We start from the raw sequence: 11,221 nt of genomic DNA, 5'->3' as shown, positions 1-11,221 counted from the left end.
GCTGATGTTAAAAGAGCCACAGCTTCCCCCTCCCTAAACATGTATAAACCACTACAAATGGGCCAGGGAGCAGCCATTAACAAAATGGTAAAACTAGGCAGAAATAAGTGGCAGTTGCTTCTAGAATCAGCCCCGCAGCGGATGAAGGATTTTTCAGGGCGATGGTAGGGCGGGAGAGCATTAAACGAGGCACACGGGCCGGTGCCGCGGAGGGACCTGGGGAGGGGAGGCGGGGGGCACCTGGTGCCTCTCCTTTGCCAGCTGGATGCGCCAGGCAGGACACGTTCCGGCCCCTGTCCCCGGAGGGAGTTCCAGCGGCCCGGACAGACGGACAGACAGCGGACGGACAGACGGCCGGACGGACAGACAGACAGCGGACGGACAGACGGCCGGACAGACGGACAGACAGCGGACGGACAGACGGCCGGACAGCCGGCCGGACGGACAGCGGACGGACAGACGGCCGGACGGACAGACAGACAGCGGACGGACAGACGGCCGGACAGACGGACAGACGGCCGGACAGACGGCCGGACGGACAGACGGCCGGACAGACGGCCGGACAGACGGCCGGACGGGCGGGCGCAGAGCCCGGCCCGCGCCGCTGCCGCCACCGGGGGGCGCCCGGCGCCACGGCCCCGCTCCGCGCCTCAGCCGCGGCGAGCGGAGAGCGCTCGTTGTTCCCTTCGCTCCTCCCTCCCCTCCCATCCTTCCTTCCCCTCCGCTCGTCGATGACTGAACAGCCCCGCTTGTTCCGTCTCTTCTCCTGCAACATCTCGCCTCCGATCATCGCCAGTGTTCTCCTGGGGAGTCGCTCCAGCCCAGCCACTCCTTTCCTGCAGCGCTCCGAACCGGACAGAGAGAACCTTTGGCAGTGCCCATCCACACTGGAGCTTTTTGGCTGCTGGGGTGTTTGTACATCTCAAACAGACTTTTTCTCCCGTGGTCATTTCACCTCTGCAGCTTTGTTTACGGTACCAGCTGAGCTACGTCAAAAGAGGTAGCAAAACCACTAAATCACTAATCCATGCTTTAATGAAACTACCAACACACACGTTTAGATGTCTTGCTCAGGAATTTAGCTCAAGGCAGTGGTTGAATTCCTGCTGGAAGTCCGTGCAGCAACCCAAGATTTATCTCCATCACATTTGCCAGCGTAGCTATTTGGGCAAGCCCTTTCAAGAGTGATCAAGTCCACAGTGCCTCAGTGTAATGGTTTCTCCATTTATGAGAGCCAAAAACGAAGGCAAGTGTTAATGAACAGTCCCGGTCAATACCCCATCAATCAGGTAAGACAATTTACGTTGGAATTTGTTACTGTAACAGCATGTTACTGATGAACCCAAGAGTATAAAGGAACACTGGCAACACAGTCTGTCTTGCTAAAGACCTTCTCCACTGCTTTATTACAAAGTTGAAGGATGACAGTAAAGAGCAGCATTAGGTCTGTATGTGGTCTGTGAGCATTTATGAGGAAATTAGGAAATGTTTATATTGGATGAAAATGTCAAACCAGACAAAAGCTGAGCCACCAGCTTGCCAAGGGATCTTTGTCTCTGTGCCTGCCTCCAGACATGTTATTATTTAAAGAGAATTATTATTCTCATTTAGAGAAATAATTTCAATAGCTTGCCATATAAAATCAGTTACTAGAAGTGTAATTAGCAATTCTTTGTTTAATCTTTGAGGTCAAATACAGCCTAGCTGCACTTCTGGCTTTAACAGCCTAAGTTCCAACTTAAAGTCACTGCATGCTGTCAGTCAGCTTGCTGCCAACAGGTTTTCTCAAATATCTTCTAATAGAAGCTTGGGTGCTCATCTGCTTTATCAAGCACACATAGTTTAATTAAAGAGTTATTACCTATTTCCATGCCTTGGCCTCAAGAATTGCCAGGATATGATGATGCCTATACTCCTGAAATTACCCTTTCCCAAACTTTTGAAAGGCAGATATCCATCGTGAAAATGGAATCAGTTGATGTGCCTTACTTACAGTCCAGCATTCCAAGCTAAGCTAAAGGAGCAGCCACTGTGGAAATACCACACGGGTTCTTTCTGCACATTATTTCTGTCCCACAAGTTTTGGGCATTGAGGAAGTCTTACAGAGGCCTTGCTGGCAGTGCCTGGCACAGAACTCATTCATGGCACAGATCAGGTATTTCACACTTTATCATCACCTTCTCTGGCTCCCTGCTGGTCAACAGCAACACCTTGATGTGACTCAAACGCTGCTTCCAAGAGTTAGCTTGTAACCACAGCAGGCAAAAGCGCCTGGACATTTCCCCATGGAAGCTGAGAACAAGTACAGGGCTGCAGCACATCTGCTGCTTCCCCAGGCCCTTCCCTGTACCCCACTAGAATCACTCTGGGAAACACAACATAAGCAAGCAGCAATCAAAAAAAAAAGGTGCAAAGAATATTCCAAATGTTTATTATGTATTAAAAATACTGCAAATAAGCCATACAGTTCATTTCACAGTAACCTAAACAACATTGTTCAAGAACTTGAGAAGTCAACAAAGAACAGTGCAGCTCCAACAGTGACAACAATTACCTTAATGCCATGGCTCCCTCTTTCTCTGACAGCAATTCTTTTCCATTTAGAGTGGAAACAACACTGGATATGGTTCAGTATCCTATTTACGTAAGAGAACTCCTTTTGACCTGTGCTGTTCCCCTTTCTGGGAGGTGTTATTTCTAGGAATTTTTCATCTAACACAGTCAAGGATCTGTCTGGTCCAGGCTGAGGTGGGCATGATGCCCATGGCCTATTTCCAAGGTATCCATGTGCAGACTTTACCAATTATTTGGATAAAGTTCAAAAGTAAACTTGAAAAGGAGGGATATTAGAAACCCTTTCCAAAAAGACAGAAAACCAAAGAAGCTCCACGAGAAAGTGTTTTTTAAAAGATCATCTACAAAATTATGACACTTTTTCCTCATTCTCCTAGAGCAGGTCTCCTAGAAGGATCCTTTGCAACCAATGCCCCAGCCAGACACCTGGTGACAAAAATAGTGACAAGAGTCAGGCACCAAGTCCTGAATACGTAACAAGAGTTCAGGTCACTGTCAGCTGTGTGAAAACTTCGAAATGTATATGCCATAGAAGCAATTCTGCTGATTTCATGGTGATTTTCCCTCTTGTGTGTTTTGGAGTGTATTATTGCTGTCGTTAGCATGCTTGTTATATATGGAACACAACAGGTGCAATTTTGGTTCTTCTCTTTCCTCAAATTTGTGATGATTTTTTACAGAAAAATTCCTTATCAAAGACCAAATTAGATTTTTCCAAGGAAGACACAGCCTAATCACATAAACAGTCTAAAAATATGACAAAAATATTACTGTACCCTCTTGAAATTAATCTCATCCTTCAGCTGTCCCTTCTAAGCACTGATTTTCTGCACCAGCAGCTGAAGATGCTGGCAAAGAAGCCTGTGATCGCAAAGAATGAATCTCTTAGGCCTTAGTCCCAGGCAGTGCCACTCACCTCAGACCCTGTTAGTTCCTTGGTACAGATTAAGGTCTCACAGAAATACACTACAGCTCAGCTGACCCTTGGTAAACTGACCACACGTCTGAGTCCCAAACTGCAGAAACAGATGAGGTGCTCCACTCTTAAGTTCACCAGAGTAAACAGTTTAAGATAGCGCGTAGTTTTGTTTCTTAAACCAAAACATACCAGTAAAATCCTCAGTGAGTGCAGCAGTATGCTCTGGGTACCAAAACAGCTGTAGCCCTCCTGTGGGGGGTATCTAGTGTCAGTGTGAAAACACTTTCGTGCCATTAAATATGTGCCCATGCTAACAAGGCTGTAGTGCCTGAGTTACACCACTACACTTAACAGTGGTACAACTTCATAGAGAAGATGAGCCCTTAAGAAACTCAATTCCCAACTAAACTCTTGTTTTCTTAAAACAAAATTTAAGGGAAAGAAAAAAACAAACAAAATAACTCCAAAAACACTACATGGAAAAGAAATAAAGGAAATAAGCAGAACTGTCTCTACTATTAAAGTATTCTTAGTCTCTTTGGAGGTATCAAATTGCTTTTAAAAAGAGTAAAAAACGGGGCATACAAAAGCTATTCTCCTTAACCCATTATTTGCCCAAGGAGCACCACTGCCTAAACTTTTTCATGTATTTTTTCTACTTTCACAAGCAACCTTTCCAGATCATTCCTCAGGTCATCTACTGAGCTCTTCACAGACTCCAAGTTGTTCTCATTATTTTCAATTTTCACTGAATAGGCAACTAAACTATCCACTGCAGTTCTTATCATTTTCAAATCGGAATCAACCTGGCTAACAGAAGATCTCAGTTCATCTACAGAGCCTTCCATAGTAGAAAATTTTTCAAGGTAGCCCTGAGAATGTGCTTGATCTGCCTGAAGATTGTCTTGATCCAACAAAGTACTAATTTGCTTCTGGATATCTTGGAGAGCACCAGAGGATGGCAAGTCACTGATGCTTCTCCTTAAGTTTTCCATGTCGTTGTACAGCGAAGTCTGTGCTTCACCAAGATTTTTCAGAGCATCTGTGACAGAAGTTACATCTGTATTAGAGAGTCTCTGAAGAGTAATGATGCTTTGTTCTAGGGTACTGAGCTTATTCTCATACTCTGCCTCCTTAGAAAGGAAAGATTCCAACTTTTCACTGTTTTGAGCAGCAACAGACGCTAGAGACTCTAGGCTGTCTTCTATGTGCCTCAATCGAGACTCCAGTCCTTCACTGTTCTTCCCAAAAGTTTCTAATGCTTTTCTGAAGAGTTCATTATCTTCCCATTTGTTCAGGTTGGCTTTAACTTGCAGTAAATCTTCATCAAGTCTTTTAATGTCACTAGGGAGCTGCATAATAGAATCCTCAGCTCTCAGAACTTTCTCTTGTAAAGCTTTTAATGAAAGGTGTTCGGTGTCCGCAGCCTCTTTGAACTTCTCATGTTCTTGTTTGAGGTTGACTAACTCTTTCACTTCAGTGTACACATCAGACTCCATGGAGTCTATTGTACTCTTCAAGGTCTCTATGTCCTTTTCTTTCATTTTCATGGATGCTTGCATTTCATCAAAAGCATCTTTTAGCACCTTAATTTCATCTTTATACGCATCTGCCTGTCCTAATGAACCAACTTTTGCTTTCATATTGTTGATTTCATCTTGGCTCCTTTGCTGGACTTCCGTGAATACAGCAATGTTATCATTTATAGACTTGGTCAGCTCTGTTAGTCTCTCTTCCACTGTGTTTTCCAGAGATGTGAAGTCTCGTTCCCTTGCATCCTTCACCATGTGAATGCCATCAGACAAGTCTTTCAAAATTTCATTTTGCAGCTTCTGAAGTACTTCACTGATCCGGTTTATTTCACTCTCCCCTTGTTTAACAGCCTTCTCGCTCACCTCCTGCTTCTGCTGAACAATTTTCATCATGGATTCAAATTCTCCAAATGTGGTTTGAAGAGAATGTACCTAGGCCAGAAATACACATGGTTAATGCCAATAATTTCACCCTTTTTGTCCAAGATCCTTATAGCCCTTGTTACCAGACAAAATTATTACCATGCAATCCCTCATGCCTCATACCTGAAGTGACCCAGTGGCATACAGATATGGGAAGCACAAAAAAACCCAGCATCTTGAGCCTTACAGTTCTACAGTACATACACCTTCTGTTAAGTGTCCTTGGCCTCACTGACCTGCTACTCCTGATCTGGGAAATCTGTGGCAGTGAAAAAGAAACCCAGGTCTCCAGAATCTGCATGCAGCCCCCCTGAACCATCCCTCCCCTAGAGGATTCCTGGTTCTAAGGACCACAAGTCTTTAGAAAAGGGGGAGGAGGGGTGGGAAACCAAACCAAAAGAGTATCTGGCATCAGCTTCTGAATACAGAAAAGCTGGGATTAGATTTTATCAGACAAGAATACCAAAGACCAATTCCTGATCGTGACAAACAAGTTTCACGGCAGACAAGAAAGAGTGACAGGAAAAATCAGAAGGAGAGGGAAGCTGGGATGGGCCAAGAAATGGAAGTACTAATCATGACATTTTGCCTCTCCTAGACACCAATGGAAACACAAGAGTTGTTTGGGGTTTTTTGTGAACTATTTTTTAAGATTAGAAAAAAACTAGAAGTCTTTAATGTTCTAAATAATTAGCAGCCTGTTTTTCCCACTCCTGCATACACCCACACACTCACAGTGAGCAGGGCTAACGTCTGTACACACAGGGAACAAAAGCACAGCAGCTGCCAAGGACCTGCCTTGCATCTGGCTCAGGTTAACAGGAAGTTCCTACCACTGCATCAGGTACACTATTAAACTTCCCAATTATAAAAACTATCTTTACATTTGGTTTTGGTAGCAGCCAGAGGGAAAAGGTCAAGGGGTGAGGGGCCGCAATGTTCATTTACTCTCACATTTAAAGGTAAGATCCAGGCCAGGGAAGCATGCATTACCTAATTCTGAGGTGAAGCAGAGCATCAGTCTTAAGACTGTGGAGTAATCTTTTTGTGCATGTGTCGGTCGTACTTTTTCAAACTTAGGAAAGCAATGTAAGAACTCCCACTGGCTGCAGGAGGAATCCATCACACAGAAAATACCTCAAGGCTTTGGCAGGATGGCAAATGCTGAGTAATGCACGTTGCCTTGCCTCACACTACTCCCTGTGTCTGAAGGGTATATTAATCAGCCATGCCACATGGGCTGCCATGTTTACTGATTAGATACACAGCTGGAGGGGTGGTTTTATTCTATAAATAGAAAGAAGTATATGTTTATATGGTTTTAGAAAGAAATAGACAGAGCTGCTCTTTTTGTTTTCTTTTCAACTGAAGCAGGCTCCAGCAGTTCCCTGACCGACTCTGAACCCAGACACTATTTTCAAAAGACCTAACAGACATCCAAATTAGAAATTAAATTCTTTCTATGTATTTTTGCAAATCCCTGGCCAAATCCTCCTCAGTTTTCATGAAAGTCTACACTGTGCAAGGATTGTAGAATTTGACCACGAGACCTGCCCTTGCTTTGACAGATCCCTGCAGTTTGAAGAATACCCATTAAGATGCTTTCTTTTCTCCCTCTTCAGCAAAGAAGTTTCTAAGGCCTTTACACTCCCTACACTTCAATTCTCTAGTGCTCCCATAGGAAATCAGAAATGAGCTAAGGGGAAGGGGTGGAGAAGGTAATACTGCCATATACATTGCAGCTGGGCACCCATCATTAAACTGACTTACCAACCTCATTTTCACTACATCTAAGATGTCATTCATTCTGATTATTTCCACAGAGACCAGAGAGCTTTTTCTGTATCACTATAAATGGAGGTCGGTAATCTAACAGGATAACACAGGAAAGTTCTCCTCCCCCTCCTATTACAGTGACACATTTCAACCAAAACACTAAATTCATATTTGCAAATAGCTATCCTTTTTGGACTGAGAAATCAGAAATAGCCAGAACTCTTCCGAGGGCTGGTCTCTGTGACCACATGAATGACAGAAATGGGTCCCACCTCACACAGTGGAAGTATTTGGTACCTGCTCCTCCACTGCATTCAGGCAATGCTCATGGTGCAAGTTGAAGCTATTCCCCATCTGGGCCAGCCAGTTAAAGATCAGAGAGCTCTGAAATATTAAAATGGACTGGGGTCTTTAAATTATACCAGCTTCTAATCTGATTTGTCCTAACCAAGACCCATCAGGGGTCAAAGCAATACCTTTGCACATGAGGGGGAAAATCTCATGGCTTCAAAGCCGTTGGCCTGTGTGTGAACCTTCATGTGAGTTTGCTTTTTTTGCCATACGTGGCTGGTAAGATTTGAAGCCATAGCCCTTGAAAGATTTAACATCACAAATTGTACATAAAAATGTATCCTGCCAATGACTACTGTTATCTCTAACTTATCATACTATCTTGTGTTAAAACACCAAATGACCTTGGCCTCTCTGAGAATGGTGCTATGTTAGAGACAGAACTTCCACATCATTTCCTTTCTCCTCAATATGTAAAGCAATTGAGTTTATATAATGCTTACTCCTGACAGTTCTCTGCAGTCAGATGAAGGGCAAAGGAACACAGCAGCTTGTGCGATGGCACTCTCCAAGTACAACGCAGGATCCTACACCTTTGTAAAGCAATGAGATACAGCCTTCTCTCCCTCAAGTACATTCCTGTGCCACCAAACCACGGCAACCGAAACTTCCAAAGGTTACATCGAAACCCTGCGATCTCTTTCCCCCACCTTTAACAGCCATCTGCTATACACAGGAAAGTAAGTTACAGTAGTCTTTGAAAACAACTATTTATAAACTTCTGTTATGTACTCCTCTCCTAGAATATGTAACACATACTTATTATTTTCTGCAATGACATGGAAATGGGAGGCAGCAAATTGTCCTCAATCCTTTGATTAGAAGGGCTTATACATTGCATATACATGAGTTCTATACTCGTGTATTGTAGTTTTACGTCTTGCCATTCCGATTTCTTCCTTCTCACAAACAGTGTATAAAAATGGCTTTAAAAACAGTAAAAAGCAAGAAACGTCACTAGTTCAAATCACTGTCCTGTCATCAGTGAGCAAACCCCCCAGGATTTAAAATTAGCTTCAGACACAGCCCTCTAGCCCTGAAGTTTACAACTCTTCTCCCCCGCTGACATGAATTTTCCTTTTCCTTCTTGCTGTATGGGACAGGAAACACCAAGACTGAGATATAATCTCCACATGTGCAGGAACTATGTTTCTGGAAACACACTGAACAGCTAGAAGAACTCTGCCAGTGCCTGTCCCCCCATTGCCAGCCCATGCCCGAGCTCGCAGGGAATACAGGGAATCTGAACGGTCTGCCATGCAGAAAGCAGTCAAGCTGAGACAAGAACTTCCTTTTCTTTGATCTGACTCAGTCATAACTTAACATACTGTCTTCCAACCAATCTATTCCCGAGAAACTAGTTTAATTGTATGTTGATGATATGCAATCACGGATGCCATTTTTAAAGGTTTTCGGCACCCTAGGATGTATCCAAGTGGACAGCGCTATTTGTGAAACTATAGCAGGGAGGCTAATAAGGGCCTGAGTGAAAAAAAGAAGAGGGAAATGAGCATTTATTTCACTTCACTTGAGCCACATCCTGTGCCAGCAACTTCACAGCTCTTCCATGGTCCTAGACTGCCTTGGACACAGCCAGTCTCACTTCCTTGGCCAGAGACTGCGGCAGGAATGTGGGAGGCAGGGTACTGCAGCAGTGTTTCTGGCACAGGCTCTGCTCGGTGAAGCTCACATGGGTTTTCTGGAGTGTGGGGAGGCTGAGGCAGGATCCTGTCCCGTTCTGACAGCGCTGCCACCCGCTGTCCCTTGGCGTGCGCACCTGCCTACTCGACAGGCAGCGACGAGCCGCTCGTTCGCCCCGCTAGGTTGTCACTTGCGGGCCTCGAAGTTACAGAATTACAGGCAGCAGGCTCCTTCGGAACGGCAGGTCCGCACCGCTGCCAACACGTAACGCAGCGTGCGGGCTGCATTCCATAAAATGGCTTCAGGCACAGGCCCTGGAAAAGGGAGCTGGGGGCTGCGGCCACCGCCGCGGGGTCCCGTCCCGCCCCGTCCCGCCCAGCTCTACGCCGCCTGGCAGGGATTTCTCGCTGCTCTGGAGCCACGTTTGCAGGCTCGGGGAGCACCGCGGCCCTGACTCCGTCTGCCCCTCTAATGCCGTAAAAGCATCTTTTAGGGAGCACGGGAGAGGGGGGAAGGCAACGGGACGCGTTCGCTTTCCCGCAAGCCAGGCCATCCGACAGCCGCACAGCTCCTTATTTGAGTGGCGAACCCCCGCGTCCGCCCCCCGAGCAGCACCGAGCGCCCCGACGGTTCCCATCCCGCCCGCCCCCGGCCGTGCCCGGCGCCGCGCTACCTTCTGCACCACGGCGTCCAGGGTGGCGGCCAGCTCCTGCCGCTGCCGGCCGGAGGCCTCCACCTCCCGGGCGCTCCGCCCGACCTCCTCCTGCAGTTGCAGCACGTACCAGCCGGCGGGCACCGCGGCGCCCAGCACCACCGCAGCGCCCAGCAGCATCGCCCAGCCGCGGCGGGGGCCGGCGCCGGAGCGGCCCCCCCCACCGGCCCTGCCGCCCCGGCCGTGCCCCGCCGCCGCCGGCTTCTTCGCCGGCGGCTCCTCGGCGCCGCCGGGCTGCGCGCCCTTCTCGTTGGCGGCGGGCGGGCTGCCCCCCTTAGTGCCCCGGTGCTTGGCGGCCGACATGGCGGGACGCCGCCGCCGTCGTACGCAGAGCGGGAGCGGCAGGAGCGGGCGAGGGAGAGAGGGAGGCAGGATGGAGGGAAGGCGGAGGCGCCGGCCCGGGCCGCGCCACGCTCCTCGCCCCGCCCCGGCCCCCGCCCCGGGGAACCGCCACGCACACGGGGATGGGCTGCGGCCCTGCCGGGGGGCAGACGTGGCGCACAGAGCCCAGGCCCGTCCCCAGGGGAGCGATGGGACCGGGAAGCGGCGGGCGGGGCGGACAGGGAGCCCCGGCCCAGCCCCGCGGTGGCAGGCCCTCTCCCGACCCGGTGTTGGGGTCTCGGAGCGGGCAGCGCTCTGCACCCTCGCAGCCCCCGGCGCCGGGCGTCCCCCAACCCAGACCGGTCCTTCTGCCAATTTTTGGCCCCGCGAGTAGTTTTGCGGGGTAGAACGCGGCTGGATTCTGTCTCACTCAACTTCTCTTTTGCTTGGTTGTGATTTTGGCTGGAATAATTGGAGCAAGCTCCCGAATGACTGAGAGAAAGGCGTGGAGAGAAAGTTACGTTCTCCATCCGCAGCCCCTCTCCCCAGCCCGTTTCTAGTGCCTGCAGAGCAGAGACTTGGCATCGGGCTGGTCCCTGGGGACCCAACAGCTGCCGCCCTGGCTGGCAGGAGTGCTCCAGGCCCCAGGCAAGCTTCTCTCAGGTCACAGACGGCTTTGTCCGGGACGGAGCTCAGCACCGAGCCTGCCCGCAGAACCTTTCCGCTCCGAGCATGCTTCTTTGCCTCCCCACGCCGACACGAGCCCGCTGCCTTCATCTTCCCCATGGAACGAGTCACAGGAAAGGAAAGGCTGAACAGGCCTTCCCCTGTGCCGCGGGCTCCAGCTGGAGCTCGAGGCGCTGAATGTATCTGTTGCTCTATTTGATTACGGCAGGAAATCAAGTCAAGTTTTGTCTTGGAAGACGTTTTCTTGGTCTTTCCTTTGATTACAGTATATTCTTCCTTCACAC

The 11,221-nt window shown here is 48.4% G+C and overlaps 1 protein-coding gene across 1 annotated transcript; it reads right to left on the bottom strand.

Annotated features, from left to right (window-relative positions):
- Window positions 1-2,409: 2,409 nt before the first annotated feature.
- Window positions 2,410-10,232, bottom strand: CKAP4 (cytoskeleton associated protein 4). Its single transcript, XM_040063304.1, has 2 exons — window positions 9,891-10,232; window positions 2,410-5,458 (listed from the first exon to the last, which is right to left on the bottom strand). The coding sequence occupies exons 1-2, from the start codon at window positions 10,230-10,232 to the stop codon at window positions 4,127-4,129; spliced, it is 1,674 nt and encodes a 557-aa protein (XP_039919238.1). The 3' UTR covers window positions 2,410-4,126.
- Window positions 10,233-11,221: the final 989 nt, after the last annotated feature.

The sequence above is a fragment of the Hirundo rustica genome, chromosome 4 (assembly GCF_015227805.2).
Source record: "Hirundo rustica isolate bHirRus1 chromosome 4, bHirRus1.pri.v3, whole genome shotgun sequence".
NCBI classification, from domain to species: domain Eukaryota; kingdom Metazoa; phylum Chordata; class Aves; order Passeriformes; family Hirundinidae; genus Hirundo; species Hirundo rustica.
The sequence above is the reverse complement of the archived record's forward strand: the minus strand, read 5'-3'. Positions and strand labels throughout refer to the sequence as shown.